Below are 26,577 nucleotides of genomic sequence, written 5' to 3' on the forward strand. Positions count from 1 at the left end.
TGTGATATTTCAAAGGCCAAAAATATAACTGGATTCAAAAAATAATTAAATAGGTTCATGGAAGATAGATTTATCAATGACAAGATGGTCAGGGATGCAACCCTGTGCTTTGAGTGTCTCTAAACCTTGGACTGCCAGAAGCTGGGATTGCCCGACAAGGGATGTATCGGTCAATAATTGCTCTGTTCTGTTCATTCTCTTTGAAGCATCTAGCACTGGCCATTGTCAGAAACAGGATACTTGGTTAGATGGACCATTGGCCTAAACCAGTGGCCATTCTTATTATCATGCAGACTATAGATGTATAGAGCCAAGAAGAAAATCTGTTCCCTGGCTATCAAGTTAGTGAATGTTTTTGAGCCAGGGCACAGAGAGTTTGGTGGGAGAAATTAGCTTGGCTTCCTCCATATAAACCACATACAATGGGTTTTTCTTGATAAGAGACTGAACATTAGGGTGGGACATTTTGATTAAAATGAAAAGTTCTATTTAAATAACACTAATGGAGGTTGCACACTCACAATGGGATATACCAGGCCCCCTGAATGTGTCTAGCAAAAATAATACTTCTCTAACTTTTCATGGATTTCTCCACTCCTTGAATGTGACCACAGAAGAGAATGACCATAGAATGCTGGCTGGAATTTTACTTTTCTCCTGGAAGACTGTCAAGACATACAAGGCTAGAACTCTTTTATGACCTATTTAATCAATGAGCCATGAAATTTATATTTGCTGGAGCCACACAGCATCTGCATTGCATGTAGCAAGTCTTAAAGGGTAGATTTTTTTAAGAGAACTCAAATCTAAGGGAAGAGAGACCTCAGAGGCCAAATGCATGAGACATACTCCCTGTGTGTTCTCTCTGCAGTTCACTCAGCAGCATCTGAAATAATGTAATTCTGAATATACCTTCCAATATGCTGCCATCTTTAGTTTGAATTAGGGCCACCGAAGGTCACACTGGGCATCTGAAGTGAAAGGGAAGTGAAAACTAATCAATATAAGACTATAGAATCTCATACAATTACATACACACAGTAAATTCAAAGTTTCCAAGGTCACATTCCATGTCGTTATTTCCATGTTGTGCTCCAAACAGTCTGAAATATAGAGGATGATGAAAAATAAAACTCCCAAAGAGCAGATCAAATACTCATTGAAGTATAATAGCTTTATACAGTTCTCTTCATCATGCCTTAGGGCAACAGCTTCAGTAACAAAGAAATGGAAAATATCTGTTGCCCTTCCCTTGGCCAGTGCAGGATTTTCCCCTATTCTATATAGGCAGCTGACACTGCAATGCAAGTGATTAGCACAGTTAGCTGATAACTGAAAGGCTGATTGATGTGCTGGTGTGCTCACTTAGTAAAGTGATGGCATCTCATAATTTATGTACCATAGTGTATTCTTCAGTACTTTGTCCAGTCCACTTATAAACGTCTTAATAGACGGTGTTTCATCACTTGTTCAGACAGAACTCACAATCCATAGTTAGCATTGTAAAGTCTCTTACAAACGTTCACCTTGGATACAAGATGCAGTATTAAAACATCAGGATTTTTTTTTTTTTACTTTTATTGACTCTATTAACATTACGTTCCCAGCTAGGACATGCTGCAGAGGAATGGTTTTGGGCTTCAGTCTCCTATGGAAAAAGTTGATTCCTGCATGACATGAACATTGATGGCATAGGACAGCAGAATCCAGCATTTCTGTTGCAATGTTGCTATGCCCCTCCTTCAGACACTACAGGGACCTTTTGACTTATTAGCATATTTGGAAGCAAATTATAACCAAGGCCTGTTTCCATCAGCATTCAATTTGAATATTTATGTTCTATTTCTCTGTTCAAGGGTAATTTATTGTTCCAACCCCCTTGGGGTGGTAAGGTGCTCACTATCTGTCCAGCTGAACTGCTTTTGCCTGAAATCCAATCAAGGCTCTGAATTTCTCGTCCATCTGCCTCTCCCCCTGGCCATCAACAAAGACATTTTAGCTGCTGAATTATCATATGGTGAAGTTGGATGTCAATGCATACAAATAAGTCAGTGCTGCCAAGAGCAGAGTCCAGAGTAGCAATTAATGAAGGGATGGCAGTTGTTATGTGGCAAAGAGGGGAACAGCTGCTGACCAATTTCTGTCATGCTAATGACTGGCTTTGTAAAGTCAGGGGAATGATACCCTCCTTTGATGTCTAATCAGCTGTAGTGAAGCACAGACACATGTTCACCGGAAGTGAGATATATACCTAAAGCCCCCTACAACTGTGTCCATCTTAGACCAGATCAGCCCAACTTCTACCACTCAGACTTGGCAAAGCACCTGTAGTAATGTGTTTACTGGACACACGTAGCAAGTATAGCCATGGAATGGGGGACTTCACTAGCAGACTCTACTTCCGTAGGCAGAGAGCAATGGAAGCAGAAATATATGCAACAGATTTATAACCATGGTTAGGGTCATTATGAATGGACTAAGAGAATCCCACTGAGAAAAAATAGTGGATCCTGGAATTTAAGGGTGTCTCTGCAGTTTTGAACGTATTTAGTGCTGTTTCCTAAAAATCTAAGATTTCATGAAAAGATACTAAATTTCTGCCTAGTGTCTTTTCTATTTTACTCTAATTTTCTCAGAATGGGTTCTTATCTAAGAGTTCCATAAATGCTTTTTTCTAGCAGAATACTGGGGCTGGAAGGAGATTCTTTTCCTTCAATGCTGATACTTTGCCATTCAATTTCCTAGCCTCTCCTCCTCTCTATCAAATGCAATATACAACAGGGTCTGGATTTTTCTTTTAAATTGCTATGCACTATTTGACAAAGGAATGCTGTGGAGACAAACAGCCCTAATTTTTCTTGTGGGAAGACAGCAGACGCATTTGCAGCCATGACACATCTCATTGACTCAAAGTGCAAAACAGAAACACTTTGCACTCCGGTAATACCTTCCATCCCAGGATTTTACTGTCCACACTACAACTGTAGTACATAAGAATGGCCATATTAGGTTAGGGCAATGATCCATCTAACCTACTAGCCTGTCTCTCAGTTTAGTGAAATCCCTTTGTTGTAACTCTCCACCATCTGTGTTGGACTTCACTGTCTTGAGTAATTTATACTGCCTGCAAATTTTATCACCTCACTGTTTACACCCTTTTTCCAGATCATTTATGAATATGTTAAACAGCACTGGTCTCAGTACAGATCCTTGGAGGACTCTGAAAAATGACTATTTATTCCTATCTTTTAACCAGTTACTGATGCACGAGAGGATCTTGTCAAAGGCTTTCTGAAAGTCCAAGTACACTATGTCCACTACACCTCCTTTGTCCACATATTTGTTGAACCCCTCAGAGAATTCTAATAAATTGGAGAGGCATGATTTCCCTTTACAGAAGCCATGATGACTCTTCCCCAACATGTCTGTCATCTATGTGCCTTTCCTTATAATCCATAAAGTGTTTAACAGAATCTTTTTCAAGACACAGGTATCAGGGCCTAGGCTATGATTGAGGCAGGTACACCTGTTATCCCCTGAAACAGATAGGTACGTTGACTGTCCCTCAGAACATGATTCACAAGTGCATTAGGGATTTTATCCTTTATCTCCACTTGTAGTTATTTTCATATTCCCTCATATTTTGGACATTAGGAGTACAAAGTGTCTCACTATCCTGATCTCTTCTCTGTCACATTAGTTGCCAGCTGTTACTCATTGGGCTTGCACTCTGCTTTATGTCTCCCAGTTTTAACCTATTGTTTACTGACTTTGTTTCTGTATTTGGTAAGATTCTACCTTAGCTATGCACATTTCACTGCGGTGAGGTATATGTGCAGGGTGATAGTTCTGTATCAAACTTTTCCGAACTTTTCTTCACAGTCACTCGGACACTGGTGTTTTTGGTGTATTGTATAATTTGTCTGGGATGGTTGTTTGTTCCATTGCTCAGCAGCTTAGTGCTCCTGGGCTGCAAGAGTGATGTTAGATAGCAGTGAATTTTGGTTTTGTTTGGATTTCGTTTTGGGCTCTCTAGTGCTTTAGAGAGGAGAAGTGTTTGCTGCTTCGGTTGAGGTGGCACCAGAAGCGTGGAAATCATCTACCTCTGCTCTGCAGCCCATTGTTGCTGGAATAAATGTTGTAATAGTTACTTGCAGAGTTATGCATGTAAGGTTTCTGTGACATTTTGTCCCAGCTAGCATATTTGCTAAGGTTGGGTCCCTGCCTTCACTCCATACAATACAAAAGATTTATATATACTGTCCAGTAGGTTTAGCAGTAGCATTATCACTGGGTTGTGTTTCTCTAGTCATTTCTCTATGCCAGAGAAAGCCGACAGCTTTTTCTTCTAATGCTTTGAACCAACCCAAATGTTGATGAGTTTTTAACGTGGCCCAGATGCCTAATTAACATATACTCAATATCTCTGTCTCTAACAAAATTTGTGTTGAGGTTTCTCCAAAAACAATGTGACTTTGTTGGTACTGGTTGCAGGATGACTTGGCAAGCCCTTGATTTGCAGTAGGCTGGCAAAATGGATGGAGACCTCGTGTGCAATAGTATGACCAGGTTACCACCAGACAGTCATCATTTTATTCCTGATTGTTTAGCTGGTGCCCTAGGTAGTGGACCTAGTGAAGCAGGTAGGTCACTGATAGGGTGAGGAGGGCCTGGCTCCATGTTTGTTTTCACCCTACAGTAGATGGGCGGGTGCAGGGATTTCATTGCGCCAGATGTTTTCCCTCAGACTGCCACTTTGTGGCAATTTAGGGTTCAGCCTCAGGTTCTGGATTCAGCCTGGAAAGTTCCTGGAGCAGACGAGCATTTTCCCTTGGTGTGTATTGTAAAGGTCTGTGAATGAGCATCCGAAGGGGAAAGGTAGGGACAGAGGCTCATTCCTCAGTTACAAGCCCGAATGTAACAGGGCGACACAACGCTGTGAAAGTGGAGGAAGAAATCTCCTCATGGATACGGGGGAGGGGGAATCTCCTCAGGGACGGGGGGCCCCACACAGTGAGGGGGAATCTCCTCACGGATACTGGAGGGGGGGCGGGAGAATCTCCTCACGGATGGGGGGGCCCATACAGTGAGGGGGGAATCTCCTCACGGATATGCTCCTGAGGGGGCGATTCTTTTCACTGACAGTCGGGGAGCAGCGAATCGCCTCCCCGCAGTGCTGAGGGCGGCACTGTGCCGGGCACTGCTGCTCTCTCCCCACCCCAGCCCTCCAAGAGAGCAGGAAAAAAGGGCCAGCCCGCCAACCCAGCCACCCTAGACCATAGAGTCGGAGGTGCTGCCTCCCTCCCAGGCCCCAGCCTGAGCCGCTCTAGCCAGCGCCGCCGTCTCTATGGCCAGCGCCTTGCGTGACCCCCAGCAGTGACGTACGTGACGTAGCCCCGGCGCGGCCCGCACCCGGAAGTGGATTGCGCTCTGTGAGTCGGGGGCCATGGGGGACCCGGCGGGCGCCGACGAGCTCGCGAAGCTCGAGTACCTGTCGCTGGTGTCCAAGGTCTGCACCGAGCTGGACAATCACCTGGGCATCAACGACAAGGACCTGGGTGAGGGGCCCGGCGGGGAGCGAGCGGCGCGGCGGGGCGGGCGGCGTCCCCGGGGGGGTTGAGGTGACCCCCGGGAGAGGAGGACGGAGCCGGTCGGGGGGCAGGAGCCAGGGGACCCCCCCGGAGGAGGAAGGGGCGGGAGCCGCTGCGGTGGTGCGAGGCTGGGCGTTTGCCGGGACACGCGGCTGAAGTTGGATCCTGGTTCCCAGCTCCTTGTTCAGAGGCCAACGTTATTTTCAAGTCGCGGGGGGTAGCCGTGTTAGCCTGAATCCACAGACACAACGAGGAGAGTCCGGTGCCGCTCTAAAGACTAACAGATTTATTGGGGCATAAGCTTTTGTGGGTGAAAAACCCGCGTCTTCAGCTGCATGGAGTGAAAGCCACATGAAGAGAAGGGAGTTCCCTTACAAGTTCCAGAGTAGCAGCCGTGTTAGTCTGTGTCCGTAAAAAGAAAAGGAGTCCTTGTGGCACCTTAGAGACTAACCAATGTATTTGAGCATAAGCTTTCGTGAGCTACAGCTCACTTCATCGGGTGCATTCAGTGGAAACCCTTACAAGTGGAGAACTAGTGTTGACCAGGCCAATTCAGTCAGGGAGGATGTGGTTCACTCCCAATAATTGATGAGGAGGTGTCAATACCAAGAGAGGGAAAATCGCTTTTGTAGTGAGCCAGCCACCCCCAGTCCCTATTTAAGCCCAAATTGATGCTGTTAAGTTTGCAAATGAATTGTAACTCTGCCGTTTCTCTTTGAAGTCTGTTTTTGAAGGTTTTTTGTTGAAGGATGGCTACTTTTAAATCTGTTATTGAATGTCCAGGGAGATTGAAGTGTTCTCCTACTGGCTTTTGTATGTTACCATTCCTGATGTCTGATTTGTGTCCATTTATCCTTTTACATAGAGGCCTTGGCCAATCACATGGCAGAGGGGCATCCTTGGCCAATGTACATGGCAGAGGGGCATTGGAGGCACATGATGGCATATATCATATTAGTAGATGTACAGGTGAATGAGCCCCTGATGGTGTGGCTGGTGGGGTTGGGTCCCATGATGGTGCAGATATGGGGACAGAGAAGGCAACGGGGTTTGTTTTCAAGAATCTCAGTGTAAGATTTATATTTTTAGAAATTTCATCAGACTAACAGGAGTGACTGTGGTAAAAAAGTAAATGTGTAATTATGTAAATATTTATTATATAATCAAATAAGGAATTGGGAACAAGGAACCAGCTTCAGCCTCATTGCCCTGACACGTCTGTTATTGATTGTTTGTATTGTGGTAGTATCTTTGAGCTCCAGTAGTTGTGCAAAGCACTGAACAAACATAGACAAAAAGACAGTCCCTGCCCCCAAAGAGTTGACAGTCTGAGTTAGAAAATGAGCTCTCCTCTCATCCTGAGACACAATCCCTCCAGGTCTGGGTTCCTGAAAATGGACTTAAGGCAGTGTAGATAGAGAAACTTGCACTGCTGCAGACCATGCATTCCATGTTCTCTGGCTAGATGAGGGACTTCAGGTTGCCAAGCCAGCCCCTTTCCTCAGAGTGAAATGCACGTGACCTGACTTCAAATTATTTTTGTTTGTTTCACTCTCAATCACTTTTTCTTTGCAGCTGAGTTTGTGATAAACCTCGCTGAGAAAAACACCACATTTGACACATTCAAGACTGCCCTTACAAAGAATGGCGCCGAGTTCACAGTAAGTGAGATATGAACACAGAGAGAATCTTTTATTTAAAAGAGAGTTGCAAGTATTAAGTATTTGTGTTTATTAATGTGCAATTATTTTCATTTAATAGTTCATACATGCTGGCTTCCACACACTTCTGTCTAATTAAGCGTTATTTAACTTTGCTTGATGCAGTCTTTGAAGCACTATGCAATTTTGAAGACTCATTTGGGCTCTTTGGTGTCTTATTACTATTCATGTGTAGTGCAAGAAAAACAACTTGTCATGAAAACAAACTTTTTATGGTGCTCACACACCAGGCTGATAAGTACCTTAGAAACAGGTCAAAATGATTGTCCTAGTTAGAACCAGTGACTGGTGTGGAGAGTCACTTAAATGGAATTTTCATAACATTGTAAAATCAAGTCACTTTTTGTCTTAGTTCTTTACAACTGAACTTTTATGGTGTACGTGTGATTTCTTGTGGCTATGGCCCTATATTTCTACATCTTTAGAAGCTGGGATTGAGCTTTTTGTTCCCTGCTAACAAATCTTCCCTTGTGCTAATGTGCAAAAATGTTGCAATCACTTAAAAAAATCTTCTGTGCTTTATCAAATTTTTCAGGACTCCCTCATTAGTAATTTGTTACGTCTCATACAGACAATGCGGCCTCCAGCGAAGCCATCTGCAGGCAAAGGTAAGTACAGTCTCACTGCTCCAACAGCTCAATAGAAAACAGACCTAACCCTTTCAGCATCTGTTGGACATTGTGGGTATGACGGATGAAATCGCTATTCTTATATCTTATCTACTATCATTCCAGTGGAGTTCTCTGTATTACATGAGTTGCTGGTGCAAAGCTTTGGGGCTACTCGAAGAGAGCCTTAGTCAGTGCAGAATTCAGAATATTGCATATTTCACTATCTCATTTAATCAGAATTTCCTTTGTGAGGGGAAATGTAGTTATTTTTAATTCAACTTTTAAAAGCTGCAGTAAAATTTACATTCAGAGATGAAATGAATACTCCGTTTCAGAAATGACAGTAGAAAATTATTCTAGCCATGTGATAAAGGTGCACTTCTAATTTTTTTTTTTCCCTTTTTTATTCTAAAAACAGAGGTAGTTGTCAAACCCAAAACAGAAAAGGAAAAGCTGAAGGACCTGTTCCCAGCCCTTTGCAGGCCAGACAATCCCACCATCAGGGTAAGGACGCAATTTCACATATTAACAATCAGTGAATGGAAATATGCTTGTTTTCTGTTTTCTCACTCTTGGTTTGCAGTTGCTACATTAACATAACCATCTATATTGTGCTTCTAATGCACAAAATGTGATGGGGTATGAGAAATGAAAATGCAGAATGGAGTGGGAAGTAAGTAGTTGGTTTGGGATTGCTGGAGGTTAGTTACAGGGGACTATTGCTAATATAGCTCTCTTAGGGCAAACACTGCTTTGCAGAACACCCAACAAGACAAGGACCCTACCCTGACAAATTCACAGTCTAACTCAGACAACATAATAAGCAGATAATGTTTCAGGTGCAAGACTGCCTGGTGACACTGAGACCACTGTAGGACACTTTGTTTAAGGAGTGGTTTTGAAGGAGCATGTTTGGCACCTGGGATTGAAAGGCCCTTATACACCTACTATAAGGGGTTGCATGATAGAAGGTACAAAGAGCAGGAAAGCTGAAGATGGCAGATTGGAAAGAAGATCCAGAAGAGTGCAGAAAATGAGAGGCATAGAGGAGGCAGAGGAGGAGGTGGGAACTGTGCAGAGGTTTGAAGGTGAGGTGGATGAAATGAATTATTAGCATATACCTTTAATCAGATTGGGAACTGTAATAAGCATCTACTTATGGAGAAGTTAATTTGTGTCAAAACTTTAGGATTAAAATCTAGGCTACCCAAGATGCCTACTAGTAACATGCATATTAAGGTTTCAGTAACAATTTTAAAAAGTTAGTCTCCAAATTCATACATAGAGGCAGACCTGGTAGAGACATGTGGCAGAGAAGGCTTTGGTGTTGAGACTCCTGGTTTAATGATCCCCATATCTTTGCTTCTTTACATCGCATTTTCTCTGTGATCTTTTCTCATACTTTCCTTCTTTCTGGTGATTGTCCCATTGCACAGATTAATGCTCTGTGCTGGTGATAGGATTTTAATCAGCCTGCTTACAGAGGTATTCTCTGTGTCTACAGACTATGCTGGATGAAGATGATGTAAAAGTGGCTGTTGATGCTCTTAAAGAACTTGAAGCTTTAATGCCTAGTGCAGGTGGGCAGGAAAAACAAAGGAATAATGACCGCCGGTAAGTTTCCAGCGCATCTCTGGGCCATGGCTAGCCAGTAAATTTTCTGTCTGCATGACCTTCTCTTGTATGAAAGTTGAACACAGATTGTTAATGTTTGCCAGGGCAAAAAAGAAGAGGAGGAGTCGCAGTCACAGCAGAGACAGGGACAGGAAACGGAGACACCGATCCCATTCCAGGTCACGTTCTAGGACTCTGGATAAGAACAAGGGGAAATCCAGATACCGCTCAAGGAGCAGGAGTCTGAGTCCCAGCAGGGACCGTAAGGATCGAGAGAAATATGCAGAGAAGAGCAATGACAGATGGAGGGACAAGCATGTGGATCGGCCCCCACCTGAAGAGCCTTCGATTGGAGAAATTTACAATGGCAAAGTCACAAGTATAATGCAGTTTGGGTGCTTTGTGCAGCTGGAAGGACTAAGGTACCCATTTGACCTTCACAATGAGCCATTATCACTTCTTGTACCATCATCCTTCCTTTGTGTATTATAAACATTGGCTTCAATTTCAGTTATTAATATGACTTTAAAAAAAAAGGAAAAAAGGTATGATGCCTTATTAGGCGAAGGCAAGTATGCCAGTGATACACACTGCATTTCACAACCACAGTGAATTTTCTCTTTCAAAAAAGTAAAGCTGACAGTAAAGAATGTTCCTCTTTCCAGAGACAGTTTATAAACACAGTAAAACCTCTGAGCACTAAACATTTTAAGACATTTAAGAGCTTAAATGATATGTGAAGGGCTGGTTTCCAGAGTAATATACAGTATCTCATGCTCTTCTCTCCACGTGTGACCCACAGGAAACGCTGGGAAGGCTTGGTTCATATTTCTGAACTTCGCAGAGAGGGACGTGTTGCTAATGTTGCTGATGTTGTGAGCAAAGGTCAAAGAGTAAAGGTCAAAGTGCTATCCTTTACTGGGTCCAAAACCAGCCTGAGCATGAAGGTATGGAAGAATTTTATAGATCAAATTATGGTGGAGAGAGAGAGTGTTTACAGTTTTAGTATTTCACATATTGCTGTAAACTAACTTGAATCCCTTCAAAGTATCATATTTTAATACTTAAAGCTGGTAAGTTATAGTTCTGTATTTATGCCACCCATTGGTTCCTACTCCTGTTGTCTCCACATGTTCTTTTCAGATGCCTTGCATATAAAGATTCTAAACATTCAACTGTGTTTGTACCACTCACTGAACCAAATAAAGTGGTAACTTTGAAGTCTTTAGTCAGGTGCCCAGCCAGACCCCAAGCTGTCGCTTATGCCCATCCTCCATTCACTGCATGAGAAAGAGGCATTTTATTTTAAATTACAGGCTACAATGTGTTTCTGACCACAGACTGCTTAATCACTTCTGAGATGTTAATTTAAAAAACAAACAATAGTGAAATGTCTTCATATACATGGGCTGTGTTTGGGCTTGGCCCCTCTGGGAAGCGGAGAGATCCTTGCCTTTATATGCTTGGTAGAGGAAGGAGGTCCAGGTCAGGTATCTAGGGAAAAGGTGGGACAGTGATTAATAAATTTGTCAATCATATTTGATATAGGATGTTGATCAAGAGACTGGGGAAGACTTGAACCCAAACCGACGCAGAAACCTAGTTGGAGAGACCAATGAAGAGACCTCTATGAGGAATCCAGACAGACCCAGTCACCTCTCCCTGGTGAATGCCCCTGAAGTGGAGGATGATAGCCTGGAACGGAAGCGTCTCACCCGGATTTCAGACCCGGAGAAATGGGAAATCAAACAGGTGTAAAGCATTACCAACTCATACTGGGGTGTCTGGGGCGATGTCATTCAGTGTGGTTGTAGGGGAGCTTCAAAGACTACCATCCAGCTTCCCATTTTTCTTAATAGTCCATGGTTTCTTGGGTACATCCTCCTCACTGTTATAAGCTCTCTGAAATATGGGTTTCCCAAGCTCTGACCTCATCAGGCTTTGAGTAGTCTTTGGCTAATAGTGTGATCCAGTTAAGTATAAGACAGGTGTCCCTCTCTGCCAGTATTCAGAACACCCCCCCCCCCCCCCCCCCGGGATCCATAATGGAATGTGGAGCCTCTCACTCCTATATCCCTGATTCATAAATCTGACCAGTGCTGTTAATAACTGACACATCTTTGTGAGAAGCGTCACTTGTCGTTCCAGCATCTTTCACCACTAAAATCCAGGAAAGACAAGGTGTCAGAGATTAAAAAGCCCGTTTAGGCATCCTAATGCATCTCTGCTGATGCTGGGTTGTTCCAGGCAGCACATCTACTAATGTTGTGTCCAGAGACGTTTTAAAGTCACAATTGAATTCTTTTCGGAGGAGTCTACAACCCAGTATATCACCCTGTTGGGATGTATTATCTGATATTAATTGTAAATGTCCCTTTCTTAATTTCATCCTATTTTTTTCCTATTTATACTGTGTTGTACCACACTAATAGGCACTAGTCCCCTCAGACAATCCCAGTGCCACAATGTCCTGGGAGAACTTACACTTCCTATCTCTTTGCAAAGTGAACCCTCCTTTCATCCCAGAGAGCTGTAGAATCTTAAATGGGCCAGTCTACCCTTGAATGATGTTCACATGTGGGAACTAATCCTCCCCTCTCCATTCCTTTCCCAGATGATTGCTGCTAACGTGCTCTCCAAAGAAGAGTTTCCTGACTTTGATGAGGAGACTGGGATCCTCCCCAAAGTTGATGATGAAGAAGGTAATGTTGTCTGGTACTTTCACTGTGGGTATAACAGATTCCTTTCTGTGTATGTGATCTATGCAAAAAGGAGCTTCTGATGCAAGCAAGTTTAAGGAGTTTGAGTTAGCAATAGCTCTGAACACCTGGAGCTGGCAGGTGTGCTGGTTCCCTTTGGTTAATGAAGTGCTGGTTGCCTTTGGCCGGGAGCTCTCTCCTTGCCTGTGACATTTTTACCTTTGTAGAATATGTAATTATACAGTAAACAGGATGCACAGAAAACACTTCAGCAATGTAGCTTCCTTTTCCTGCGGCGGAAGTTTGTTTGAAAAAAAGCTGCATCTGTCTCCTTGTTAAACCTGAATTATTTGTGTGTTTTAGATGAGGACCTTGAGATTGAGCTGGTTGAAGAAGAGCCACCGTTCCTGCGAGGGCATACCAAGCAAAGCATGGATATGAGTCCCATTAAAATAGTGAAGGTAAGAGATTTCAGACTAATGATTGAAAATTTGCATGCTGATTTTATGTAAATGCTCTGGAATTAGCAATAATGAGTGGAATCTTGGTATCCATAGCCCAGAAAATCAGGAGCGCTGGGCTGGAGATCTTTTTTTTATTATACATAGTTGGGTTTTAATTTCATTGGTAACAGTGAGATGAGATCATGGAATAGAAGTGCAAGGTTAACATGCGGCCTACATTTAACAGAAAAAGAGGTAGATCCAAGTGGTGGTCTGCCCCACTCATCCTCTTGTTTTTGATGAGGTGTGGATAGCCAGGAAACTATCCTTCTCACCTCAGTACCAGTAAGCTCATCCTTGATTGGACTATGAAGGGAGTCTGCTATTTTACAGTCACAGCCACCTGCATCCTGGAAATCTAGCCATCAAAAATATTTCTGCATTTGTGAAATAGAGTTTTAAAAGCCTTTGAAGTAGCTGTGGGAAAGAGATTGCCTTCAAGCTTGAGGATAGATGGGCTGGGCTGTAATAAAGGTGTACAGAGGAGAGGGGTAGTAAAGGCTCCAGGACTGGATAGTGCTTGTAATTGTATGTTGTTTTTTGTTCTTCAGAATCCTGATGGCTCCTTGTCCCAGGCCGCAATGATGCAAAGTGCTTTAGCCAAAGAAAGGCGAGAACTCAAACAAGCTCAAAGGGAAGCAGAGATGGACTCTATCCCCATGGGACTTAATACACACTGGGTGGATCCTCTTCCTGACGGTGTGTTCTGACTTGTCTTTGTTTAAGTATCTACTGTGCCATTCATTGTGGGAGCTGAACCATTCCAGGAGAGTATCTTGGTGTCTATGTATGTGGCCACTTCACTTAAGACTTTTTTCATCTTGAGCCTAGCTTATATGTTTAGTCTTCTAGTCAAAGGGTGATGGAAGAGTGGACTGAGTATATTACCAAGTGATACACAGATGGAACTATGGCAAAAATCGTAGTAGGCCCAAAATCACAATCAATATGCCAGAACAGCTCACTCGAGTTCTAAACAGGCAGATTGTAGTGTTCTCTATAAAATGCCTTTTTACTGTATCTAGCTCATTACTGCATTTGTGCCATGTGAACTGAAGTGCGATAACTAAATTCTCTCTTTTTTTTCTTAGTGGACGGGAGACAAATAGCTGCCAACATGCGGGGTATTGGAATGATGCCCAATGATATCCCAGAGTGGAAGAAACATGCATTCGGTGGCAACAAAGCCTCCTATGGTAAAAAAACCCAACTTTCCATCATTGAGCAGAGGGAGAGTCTCCCAATCTTCAGATTAAAGGAGCAGCTGATTCAGGTAAGTCCCATGCAGGAACCGCCTTCTCCTTGGAGTGGGAAGGATTAATATGAATGTTACTGGGTCTGTTTATTGACAAGTTAGTAGCCACTTGAGAGTTTTAAGAATGAAATTGTATTTTAAAATCATAATTTTTCTCTATAAATCTTTATAAAACTGCAGGTACTTCTTAAAGCAGTAGGGCCAATATTGGAGCTAAGATCCCAAATGACACAAGTCTTTATGGCAGGGTGAGTCATCTGAGTGGTTAAAGAGTTTACTGGCTTGCTGGTTAGCAAGACCTAGGCTAGAACACTTTGTCTGAGCCAGCATGAGTGAGGGCACTCAGGGGCTACATCTAGTCTTAGACTGACAGTATTTAAAAAAAAAAAAATCCTAACAAGCACTTTCTAACATGTCCTCTTTCAGGCAGTTCATGACAATCAGATCCTGATTGTTATTGGTGAGACAGGCTCTGGGAAAACGACGCAGATCACCCAATACCTGGCTGAGGCAGGTTACACGTCAAGAGGGAAGATTGGGTGCACCCAGCCTCGCAGAGTGGCTGCAATGTCCGTTGCCAAGAGAGTGTCTGAGGAGTTTGGTTGCTGTTTGGGACAGGAGGTAAAGTTCTGTGTTGGAGGAGGCAGCTGCATAAACACGATGAAAAGTGGGGAAAAATCAGTAATGAGATAACTGACCTATCATCATAGAATATCAGGGTTGGAAGGGACCTCAGGAGGTCATCTAGTCCAACCCCCTGCTCAAAGCAGGACCAATCCCCAATTAAATCATCCCAGCCAGGGCTTTGTCAAGCCTGACCTTAAAAACTTCTAAGGAAGGAGATTCTACCACCTCCCTAGGTAACGCATTCCAGTGTTTCACCACCCTCCTAGTGAAAAAGTTTTTCCTAATATCCAACCTAAACCTCCCCCACTGCAACTTGAGACCATTACTCCTTGTCCTGTCATCTTCTACCACTGAGAATAGTCTAGAACCATCCTCTTTGGAACCACCTCTCAGGTAGTTGAAAGCAGCTATCAAATCCCCCCTCATTCTTCTCTTCTGCAGACTAAACAATCCCAGTTCCCTCAGCGTCTCCTCATAAGTCACGTGTTCCAGACCCCTAATCATTTTTGTTGCCCTTCGCTGGACTCTCTCCAATTTATCCACATCCTTCTTGTAGTGTGGGGCCCAAAACTGGACACAGTACTCCAGATGAGGCCTCACCAATGTCGAATAGAGGGGAACGATCACGTCCCTCGATCTGCTCGCTATGCCCCTACTTATACATCCCAAAATGCCATTGGCCTTCTTGGCAACAAGGGCACACTGCTGACTCATAGCCAGCTTCTCGTCCACTGTAACCCCTAGGTCCTTTTCCGCAGAACTGCTGCCTAGCCATTCGGTCCCTAGTCTGTAGCTGTGCATTGGGTTCTTCCGTCCTAAGTGCAGGACCCTGCATTTATCCTTATTGAACCTCATCAGGTTTCTTTTGGCCCAATCCTCCAATTTGTCCAGGTCCCTCTGTATCCTATCTCTGCCCTCCAACGTATCTACCACTCCTCCCAGTTTAGTATCATCCGCAAATTTGCTAAGAGTGCAATCCACACCATCCTCCAGATCATTTATGAAGATATTGAACAAAACCGGCCCCAGGACCGACCCCTGGGGCACTTCACTTGACACCGGCTGCCAACTAGACATGGAGCCATTGATCACTACCCGTTGAGCCCGACAATCTAGCCAACTTTCTACCCACCTTATAGTACATTCATCCAGCCCATACTTCTTTAACTTGCTGACAAGAATACTGTGGGAGACAGTGTCAAAAGCTTTGCTAAAGTCAAGAAACAATACATCCACTGCTTTCCCTTCATCCACAGAATCAGTAATCTCATCATAGAAGGCGATTAGATTAGTCAGGCATGACCTTCCCTTGGTGAATCCATGCTGACTGTTCCTGATCACTTTCCGCTCGTCTAAGTGCTTCAGGATTGATTCCTTGAGGACCTGCTCCATGATTTTTCCGGGGACTGAGGTGAGGCTGACCGGCCTGTAGTTCCCAGGATCCTCCTTCTTCCCTTTTTTAAAGATTGGCACTACATTAGCCTTTTTCCAGTCATCTGGGACTTCCCCCGTTTGCCACGAGTTTTCAAAGATAATGGCCAATGGCTCTGCAATCACATCCGCCAATTCCTTTAGCACTCTCGGATGCAACTCGTCCGGCCCCATGGACTTGTGCACGTCCAGCTTTTCTAAATAGTCCCTAACCTATGCCCTATGGTCTATGGCAAGTTTGAATTGAGGGGCAGAATAACTCAACCTGGGATTATCATTGCCAACAATTTTGTTTCATCAATTCAGTTAGTTTAGTGTAAGGGGTGGAGATGTAATTACTCATTCAAACCCATTGTTCTGCTTCCATCTCTTGTTTGGTAGGTTGGCTACACGATTCGATTTGAAGACTGCACTAGCCCCGAGACCGTCATCAAGTACATGACGGATGGTATGTTACTGCGGGAGTGCCTGATTGACCCGGACCTGACCCAGTATGCCATCATCATGCTGGATGAGGCTCATGAGAGGACCATTCACACTGATGTGCTCTTTGGGCTTCTGAAAAAGGTAATGTTATGTTTGGCCCCTGGTCTCTCCACAGGTTATATCGGGAGGGAACGCAGGAGGAAGACAGGCATGTCTGCCTTTTGAGACCCTCATGTCTTAAAACGGTCAGTTGTGAGCACTGAGCTATGGTTGAAGGTGACTGTACCTTTACAGGAGTAGTTCACCTGGTCTTAGCTCTGACTGTAAATTAAATGGAGTTTTGGCAACAGATGAAGGTCATTTAATTCAGAACATTTCTGGGGATGAATAAGCAACTCTCTCAGAATAAGGAAACAGTCTCACTTAACCCAGTCTGCCTCTCACAAAAGGTCTCTGTGCTGGGAGTTCCCTTAACTAGGAAAAAAGAGAAGTGTATTTTAAATATGGCCTTAGCTTTAAATTGCATGAGATTCTGGCCTTTTGCCTCTCTGAGAAGGACAGTGTATCCTCCTTTGCATTTAGATGATTCTGCAAATCCACGAAAGTCCCTGAGGTGATTGAAGCCTCTTGTTACCTGGAATAAAATGTAACTGAGCGAAGGGGCTTGTTGAAGCCCTTATTTATTGCCCTTGTCACTATTAACGTGGTATGGGAACGTTCTTTCCTGCTACAGACAGTGCAGAAACGTCAGGATATGAAGCTGATTGTAACTTCGGCAACATTAGATGCTGTGAAATTCTCCCAGTATTTCTATGAAGCTCCAATCTTCACAATTCCTGGCAGAACATACCCTGTGGAAATTCTGTACACAAAAGAACCAGAGACTGATTATCTGGATGCCAGTCTGATCACAGTGATGCAGATCCATTTGACGGAGCCACCAGGTAAGTGTGATAAAATTTGGCGGTGGCAGGGTCCTGTGTCATGGGGTCATATGGCTTGATAAGGAGGACATCTGAACGGGAGATCTTTCTACATGGAAGAGAAGAGGGGAAGAAGGAAGCAAAGGGAGTGGTTAGACAGAAGTTGTGTGGAGCAGGATTAATTCTGTGGACACGTTCCCTTTTGTAGGTGACATCCTAGTGTTCCTGACGGGTCAGGAGGAGATTGATACAGCTTGCGAGATCCTTTATGAGAGAATGAAATCTCTAGGACCTGACGTGCCAGAGTTAATTATCCTTCCCGTGTATTCAGCTTTACCTAGCGAGATGCAAACCAGGATCTTTGACCCAGCCCCACCAGGCAGCAGGAAGGTAATCCCAGGCAAAGGGCGGCTTCCCCCTCTGATGAAACACTTAATAGTGGGACTTGTTACACTGTTCATTCCATTCAGAATCTTATTTGCTATGGGTTGGGGAGGAGAGTAATTATAGACTATGCTCTGTAGCTTTGAAACAGCAGCTCTTACGTGGCTTAACTCACAGAACTTTTCTTGGCCAATTCTCCATTCATTTTTTGGCATTTAAGTATTCTTCTGTTTTATTTTAGCCCAAACCCTTTTGCGCAGAATTGCTTTATAAATAACATTGATACAGCAGAAAGATTCTCTAGATGATACCTTTCAAGGTCATTGTTGTCCTCTGTGGAAATCGGAGTTTCTGAAAGGTGTGTATAGAAGCAGCTCCCAGAGGATGGCAGTAATTGTCTTGAAGCACGTTCTGTGGTGGTTTCTTGTCTCATAAGGGCTATGTTGCAGAGCCAGGCAAAAAAATACTTTTTACGGATCACATAAAATTATTTGAGCAGAAATTGGTAACCTTTTCCTTGTTTTTATCAATGAGTTCCACTGTGTTCGCATCATATACTGCCCTAAAGCTTAAAACAGGGTGCAAATGTTTAAAATCTGGCCATTTTTGTGGGTGAAAGGAGAACTCTGCTCACACATATTGGCAGGAGAATAATCAATAATTTTAAATCATAGCAGTTGTGTCAGCAATAGTCTGATTATACCATATTGAATGGTTTATATAAACAGAGCAACACTCATTTAGTTTAGTTCTGTTTCTGTCTGGTTGGCAAGCAGAGATAGTATCTGAATCAGACTGTACTCTTGCTTACAGGTTGTCATTGCTACCAACATTGCTGAGACCTCCCTGACTATTGATGGAATCTATTATGTGGTAGATCCTGGGTTTGTGAAGCAGAAAGTGTATAACTCCAAGACTGGAATTGATCAGCTGGTGGTTACACCAATTTCCCAGGTACACAGCATATGTTTGATAATGTATGGGAAGTAAATCTGTGGCTTAGAGGAAATTTTATGGAAACAAGGTGGGGAAATAAATACCACTTTCCCACACACAATGCCTTGCATCACACTCAGACTATGTTTAGCGCATCATGTCTCCTTGCATTGCGTTAGGAGCCCCGTAATAATGTTAACAGAACTGCAGACAACTAGCCCTTCATTCCTCTCTCACTTAGTCTCTTGACTGAACCATTGTCCTGGATAATGCTTGCTTGCCTCTGAGATGTTGTGTTCCCTCTGAAATCCTACAGGCGCAGGCAAAGCAGCGAGCAGGAAGAGCTGGAAGAACAGGGCCAGGAAAGTGTTACAGGCTCTACACGGAGCGCGCTTACCGAGATGAAATGCTAACCACCAACGTGCCTGAAATCCAGAGAACAAACTTAGCCAGCACAGTGCTCTCCCTTAAGGTAGGAATCAGTGTCTCATTATTTTGCTGAAATACAGGCCAATGTGATTGTAATTTCCACCCTTTTACTAAACGCAAATGGATAGGAAGGAACACTGTACCATTGGCAGAGCTATAGCTCACTCTCCAGTTCTTTCTCCCAGGGGGCTATAACTTAGACTCAGACTTAGCTTTACAGATATCAGTCCCAGAAAAGCCATTCTTTACACACAACCTGAAAGCCATATTTCATTGCAAGTTCTAGAAATGGAAAGCCCCAGGAGTCTTAGTGGAATCATACGTTTCCATGCCCTGTTATAAAAAAACAAACAAAACCCTTTATAAAATACACATACATTTCTCAGGCCATCACCTCATAGGCGAGGACTTCTCTTTCTGGGGTAGTGGTAGTTGTGTCTTTTTCAAATATATGTATATGAAGATCTATAGAAGACTGTACCCTCTGAGAACTGCAGTTGGCTAAGTAACTGTCCAAGATGTGAGAGTCATAGATGTTACAGATGGCACTGAATTATTAGGTCACCACACATCTCCCTGGCGTTAGTGCAGGATTGTTCACTATTGCACCTTTACTAGAACTTTTTCCTGTTTTGGTTTTTGTCCCAAGGGATGGAATCATGTGCCCACTGGGATTTGTGATTACACTGGAGATAAGGCATGAACCCTGGGCACAAGGTCTAAGCAGCACTGATGAACTCTTGGTTTTGGCTTTTGACTCATTTGTTGATGCTCTTGGAGATGTCTCTACTTATGGAGCCTGGTTTCCAGTTTCTTTCCTGGTGTCTCTTACCCTCAGATTTTCACTCTCTTTCAGGCTATGGGGATCAACGACTTGCTGTCCTTTGATTTTATGGATGCTCCCCCGATGGAAACGCTAATCACTGCTATGGAACAGCTCTACACCTTGGGAGCCCTGGATGATGAGGGGCTGCTCACTCGACTTGGGCGCAGAGTAGGTTAAATATCGTGCCTCTGAACATTGGTTGTATTGTGTTCTCAGGCTGGCCTGGGTGTAGCTATCCATAGGGGTAATTGCCATTGTCAGTGCTTTCTCTCTGTGCTCTTGTGCATTGTTAGTCAACCCAAAGCCACACTTCCCCACTAGCAGTTGGCCTTTGCAGACAAGTAGTAAATAATATTGCCTTTTCTGCTTCCCAGTGGAGTAGTGCCATTTTCTCTTGTGAGTTCCATTTTACACGTGTCTAAAAATCCCCTGTAAGTGTTGGGCTGCTCTGATCATGTAGATGGCAGCGGTCATCTGTTCTGTGCCGAATAAACCTCCCCTAGGTAGTGGGCAGTGCCGTGGTAGGGAAACACTCAATGGCATCGTCTTCTCTCCCATTAAGGTTTAGTTACCTCCAAGTGAAATGAGTCTGGCCTATTTTCTGATCTTGTGAGACCTCTTAAAGCCTTGCTTCAGCACCACTGAAAATATATGTTGTTGTCCTTTATTCCTGCAGATGGCAGAGTTCCCCTTGGAGCCCATGTTATGTAAGATGTTGATCATGTCTGTACATTTGGGATGCAGTGAAGAAATGTTAACTATAGTCTCTATGCTGTCTGTACAGAATGTGTTCTACAGACCAAAGGTAAGGAATTAGAGGCCTATGTGCCGTAGTGCCCAGCCCTGGTTGCATGGTGGGAAGCAGGAATCTGGTGGTGGTTATTGAATGCATCTGGTGTAATGGTACGTGTGTACTCCCCCAGACAAGACTATAATTAAAGGGTTCATTGGATCACATATTGCACAGCTAATTCACCTCTTTGTTACATGCCCCCTAGCTGTGGATGTTTGATGCCACTTTGCCCTCGGGGAAGTGAAAGTTGGAGGCTTTGCTTTTTTCTTCTCTTCTCAACAGTAAATGAAACACAACATTAGAACCTGCCATCTCCTGCTTTGGAATTCGGAGCCATTCTTGTAGGGTGGCTGGAGGAACCCTGTTCCCCTCCCAGAGAAACAGAAATGGTTTCAGAATGAAGTTACACATCATAAGCCCCTCCTGCGCTGACCTTCTTCTTGCACCTCTGGTCTGCAGGCTGTGGTGGTGACATGGCTGCTCCGTATCAGACTCCTTTTGGATCTGTTATTTCTTCATTATAATGGCCTATTGCTGTCTGATTCAATGACCTCAGTGTTTGATTGATATCCCAAGGATACATCCATGGAATTGAGAAACATGGACCTCTCTGCAGAGCCTATTGATTAGGCCTGGTCTACACTGAAAAGTTATATCGGCATAGCTGCATCAGTCAGGGGTGTGGAAAAACCATACCCCCGACTGACATAGTTATGTCTCCAGTGAAGACGCAGCTATGTGGAGAGAGAGAGAGAGTGCTTCTGTGAACGTAGCTAATATCATTCAGGGAGGCGGTTTTCCAAAACGTACAGAAAAACTCTGTTTGTGTAGGGGGGTTGTGCTGGCATAGCTATGCTGACAGGATTGTCATATAGTCTCCATAGTGTAGACATACACTCTGTCATTGAATGTCCAATTTCTAAGCAACAAAAATTTGACTAGTTCTATGCATGCAACACAGTGCAGCCGACAGCGTAAGTGAGCCATATGTCCTGTAGTATCATTTCAAGAATAGTTAGGGTGAGGAAAGAGAAGGGTGCCTCAGGAAAGACCCAGTGTTGCAGGTTCTCTGCTCTAGCCCTCCCCTCTTGTGAGAGAGGAGAGGAGGAGTCTGCAGCATGTCTGTGTTTTCAGGTAGGAGCTGTGCTTGTCTTTTTCAAGTTTAACATTGTGTCATAATGGTAATGCCTTAATCGTAGGGGTCCAGTTCAGCCCTGGTGTGGGCGATGGACCTCCCATTGACCTGCAGGGCTGAGTCTGATCTGCAGTGCTTTGTATTTAATCCTTTACAAAAAAGCCAGTATGCTGTGTATGCCTCTCAGCCTTGCACTGGTTAAACATGGGGCTGTCCATTTAGTAGCACATAATAACATGCAGTATTTGGGCATAAAGAAGAACCAGTGCCCCGTTGCCAGGGGTACATGATACTTTCTCTAAAACACACATGTGATGGAAACGTGTTTTGTGTGTTAGGATAAACAAGCACTTGCTGACCAGAAGAAAGCCAAGTTCCACCAGACAGAAGGGGACCATCTCACCCTGCTTGCTGTCTACAATTCCTGGAAGAATAATAAGTTCTCAAATCCCTGGTGCTATGAGAATTTTATCCAGGCCCGGTCCTTGCGCAGGGCACAGGACATCCGTAAACAAATGCTGGGCATTATGGACAGGTGAGCAAATCCAGCAGAGGGCAGGAACTGGTTCTGCCTTTTTTTTTAAAAGCATTCTTGTCCTTTAGCAGCAGCTGATTGGCGCTTGCTGTTTGGGTGTTATGGTGTCTGTGCTTTGCACACCAAACACGGGGGCCCACTAAATTCTTTCTTTATGACTCTCCTCTGGCAGACACAAGCTGGATGTGGTGTCATGCGGGAAGGCAACAGTGCGAGTCCAGAAGGCCATCTGCAGCGGTTTCTTCCGAAATGCAGCAAAGAAGGACCCCCAGGAGGGGTACCGGACTCTCATTGACCAGCAGGTGGTCTATATTCACCCATCCAGTGCCCTCTTCAACAGGCAGCCAGAATGGTAGGAAAACAGGGACTCTTCATTCTAAGTTTAATTCTCAATTCTACAACTAGAAAGTCCTCAGCATGGGTTATACATAAAATACAGACCAAAATCTGTGAATGCTCCAATACTTCCGTGATGGGCATGGAGCGAGAATAGAGAGCAAAGAGACAGACTGTAGTCTGTTCTCAGCTCCTGAGCAGACGTGTACAGGACATATGAGGTGCTACAATCACTGCAAAGCAAGGCTGTCTGGAGTCCTGCCTCCAGCTGTCCTGTTGTGCCTCTCCTCCAGGTATGGAGTTCAATGCAGCAGCATAAGTCAGCAAGAGGGGGATCCTGACATTAAACCAAGCAGCTCCATGCTGCAGAATGCGGGAGATGCATGAGAGAGGCTTTCTGCTGGGGGTGGCTCTTTTTGGGTCTGGTGAGCCTGGAGGTGGTGATGAAGGGGGAAGGAGAGTTAGAGAACTGGACCAAGGGGGACAGGTCTCAAGCACCCCTGACATGAGATGAGGTCTTCAGCCCCAAGGACCTTCTTATTGTTAAGAACCATTAATTTCCCCTTCTGCAAGCATTAATATTGCTGTCTTCTCTCTCTACAGGGTGGTCTATCACGAGCTGGTGCTGACCACCAAGGAGTATATGCGCGAAGTGACCACCATTGACCCACGCTGGCTGGTGGAATTTGCACCAGCCTTCTTCAAAGTCTCTGATCCAACCAAACTGAGCAAACAGAAGAAGCAGCAGCGGCTTGAGCCCCTGTACAATCGCTATGAGGAGCCCAATGCCTGGAGGATCTCTCGTGCATTCAGGAGGCGATGAGCCTGGCTCTGGCATGGGTTGCTGTTGGCGAAGAGTTCCTGGCGGCTGAGATTCTGCACTGTTTTAAAATCCCCTTTTCAGGACACATGCAGTTGAACCCAAATCCAGTTGCAGCTGAAATCCAGACTGATTCAGGCTTTAATTTATTTCCTATTCACTTTATAAATACCTTCATTATGGGCCAAAAGAACTGGACAATATCACTGATTCATGTCCTCTGCCCTTGGAACTGCTACAGTTAGCAGGTCACTTCTCATGTCCAGGCTCACTCAGGTGTGTTGTATCACTTCCTCCTACTTCCAGCCGTTTGAAAATCTAAAGGCTTAGAAATCTGGGCACTAATCAACAAATGAGGCAATGATCTAAAAACCAATTGTTTGTCAACTTGATCGTCTCCCATCTGACTGGATCTTCAGATGCTAGAATGGCCTGAGTTTCTAGCCACTCTGAAGAGGGATTGATTTCGGCCGACACTCCTGTCACTGCTCTTGGACAATGACCGATTTTTCTTTGGCAGGCTTCACCACTTGTGGTCAGCTTTAACTTTTCCATTTTCTTACTTGCTGTAACTATTTGTCTCTTACTTGAAATCAAAAACTCCTGCAGCCAGCTGTGGAGAGAGATTTAGAGTCTGTGGTTTGGAATAAGGTGGAAGAGATCCCCTGAAACCCAACCCGAGTGTGTGTTATGCTTGGACAATGGCACAGGTCAGACTGGTGGTCTTATCCGTCATCAGCATCTCCTATGCACTGAAAACTAGAATATCACATGTTAATTAACCACATCCACTCTGCAGCGCAGCTCAGTCTGTGAACTTAAATGGTTACAGATGTCCCAGAGAGAGATTTTCTACACAGTGTGTCATGTGCTTTGTTTCCTCTGACAACATTAGGTGACATCACAACTGGCTTTTTTTTATAGAATATTTTCTTAGGTCTAAAGGTGCATTTCAGCAAAGACCTGCTAGAACAGTTGTTATGAAAATGTAATTCCAGAATGACTGAAGCTGTACATAAACTTGCTTTATTTTCTTTTCGTTATGGTAATGCCGGTGCTCAGACCTGCCTTTTCAAAGCTGGAAATAGCTATCTGGCTCCAGAACTAGAGAGACCCAAACTTTGAAACTTTTCTCAAGTTGGTGTATTTACGAAGTGACTGGTGAAAAGTGCACAGAAGAGCTGACTGGTTTGATTTATACCTGACTCTGTGAGCTACAAGACACCACGGTACTTGCTCACTGAAAATTGGCTACACCTGAAATCTGCATCTGTCTGTAAAGAGGGCAGTGAGAGGGATGGCATAGATATTGTTTTTAATATGTTGTACAAATGGCCTAAGTTCCTTAGAAGCCTTCACAAAGAAACTTATTATTAAAATAAACTTCTGAAACAGGAAACTGTTTCAGCATCAAATAAGCACTAGGGGTTTGTCCTTTGGTGGTAACAGAATGGCTTCCAACCTGGTAAAACCTCTTTGTGCTGCTGTACCTGTTACCAGTGAAACTTTGTGTTTGAACCACATTTTTAAAAAGCCGGTGGAAGATATGGGATATATTAACTGAGGGCTCAGGTCAGACAGCGGTGGGGCTTTGAGGCAAGGTCTCTTCATTCCAAATTCTTTTTTATTTTTCTCCCTGTTTGGAACAGCATTTTCTGTTTCCTTGGCAGCTTGGCCCTTCTTTGGTAGGGGAATCAAAAGACAGCGCACACATGCCTTCTAGAACTGAACTATGAAACAGGCATGTTGGTTTACACATAACCCTTTGCAATAGGCTTTATAGACCTGTCCTGCTTGGAACAACTCAGATCATCAAGTTCTCGGATGTATCCACTGGCAGATGCTAGAAAGCGGTTACCTCAGTCACTGTACCCATGGAATTGGAGCCAGAAGGAAGCACAGTCATTGCAAAGGTTTCTAGTCTAACATTAAGCAACTGTTCATTGATATTTTTAGATTCTGAGGCTAGAAAGGATCACTATGAGCATCTGGTTTATCCTCAAGTATAACACAGGCCCTAGAATTTCACTCAGTGATTCCTCTAGGAGGTCCATCTGCAGTTAGTCTAAAGAATATTTCAGTAGTGTGCACGTAACTAAACTCTGGGAAAATGAAGGTGACAGAGGGTCCGAGGACTTGTCTATGTTGGAAGGTTATACCAATATAAGGTAAAATGTGAATTTAAACCAATATAGTTATACAAATATAAGCCCCAGTCTGTAGGCACTTGGATTCTGGTATCAGAGTGGCATTCGCTTATATCCATTTAGGAAGGTGTTTAAACCAAAAAAGCCACTTTTCCACTAGCATAAGTGTGTCAACAGAGGGGGTTAAACCGGTATAACTCATAAAAATTTTCCCACGTAGACAGGCCTGAGAGAACACTTGACCCAGAGCAGTGTACGTACAGCCATACACACAGCTTCCTCATCCATCCCTCTCCACCACTGGGGATCAGAGTCATAGAAATGACCCATCTCCTTACACTTCTGCAGCCCTGGTTATGGTGCCGGGTATGATAGCAGAGATCTTTTCATGAACATGATGTAATGGGGTGTGCTGGCTCTAGCTTCTCCTCCCTGGCAGCAGCAGCAGCAGGCTCGCACGTGGGGGTTGGGGGGAGAGAACAGTATGCCCTCAGGCTGGGGTGGCTCTCTGCTTCCTGTTGCAGTTGGATGAAGTGCTTGCAGAAAGCCATAAGCTGTAATTAAGCAGGGAAATGGCTGCCAAAGCATCCTTGTTAACTTTATAGCTGGTGGCAGAAGGCAAGTTACAGTTAAACACAGGGAGAACCAGGGATGCAGATCTAGGAACCCAGCAATTAAAAGTGTATAACCAGTGCTGCTACCATAGGCTGCCATCAGACATCAGTGCTCAGGATCTGGGTAGGCAAAGGGCAGTCCTGCCCTGCCTTCTGCTACCTGGCTATAGCATCATGTGTCCTTGTAGCAGCTGCTTTATTCAAAAGGCCTCTCGGTTGAA

General features: G+C 44.1%; 1 protein-coding gene across 1 annotated transcript; it reads left to right on the plus strand.

Moving 5' to 3' along the window:
- Nucleotides 1-5,396: 5,396 nt before the first annotated feature.
- DHX8 (DEAH-box helicase 8) lies at nt 5,397-24,966 on the plus strand. Its single transcript, XM_074940452.1, has 23 exons — nt 5,397-5,558; nt 7,167-7,252; nt 7,848-7,920; nt 8,342-8,427; nt 9,428-9,537; nt 9,642-9,959; nt 10,340-10,484; nt 11,086-11,289; nt 12,152-12,239; nt 12,600-12,697; nt 13,291-13,438; nt 13,831-14,012; nt 14,421-14,615; nt 16,434-16,619; nt 17,212-17,422; nt 17,610-17,791; nt 18,599-18,739; nt 19,038-19,193; nt 20,007-20,144; nt 20,653-20,781; nt 22,243-22,439; nt 22,612-22,791; nt 23,379-24,966. The coding sequence occupies exons 1-23, from the start codon at nt 5,447-5,449 to the stop codon at nt 23,596-23,598; spliced, it is 3,585 nt and encodes a 1,194-aa protein (XP_074796553.1). The 5' UTR covers nt 5,397-5,446; the 3' UTR covers nt 23,599-24,966.
- The last annotated feature ends 1,611 nt before the right edge of the window (nt 24,967-26,577 follow it).

The sequence above is a fragment of the Natator depressus genome, chromosome 27 (genome assembly GCF_965152275.1).
Source record: "Natator depressus isolate rNatDep1 chromosome 27, rNatDep2.hap1, whole genome shotgun sequence".
Classification (NCBI taxonomy): domain Eukaryota; kingdom Metazoa; phylum Chordata; order Testudines; family Cheloniidae; genus Natator; species Natator depressus.

What these genes read in the sequence shown, in the direction of transcription:
- DHX8 (XM_074940452.1), top strand. Translation starts at nt 5,447, where the DNA reads ATGGGGGACCCGGCGGGCGCCGACGAGCTCGCGAAGCTCGAGTACCTG. An exon ending in CAAAGGAATAATGACCGCCG is followed by an intron (nt 9,538 to 9,641) that starts GTAAGTTTCCAG and finishes AATGTTTGCCAG; the next exon opens with GGCAAAAAAGAAGAGGAGGA. An exon ending in ATGCTGGGCATTATGGACAG is followed by an intron (nt 22,440 to 22,611) that starts GTGAGCAAATCC and finishes CTCCTCTGGCAG; the next exon opens with ACACAAGCTGGATGTGGTGT.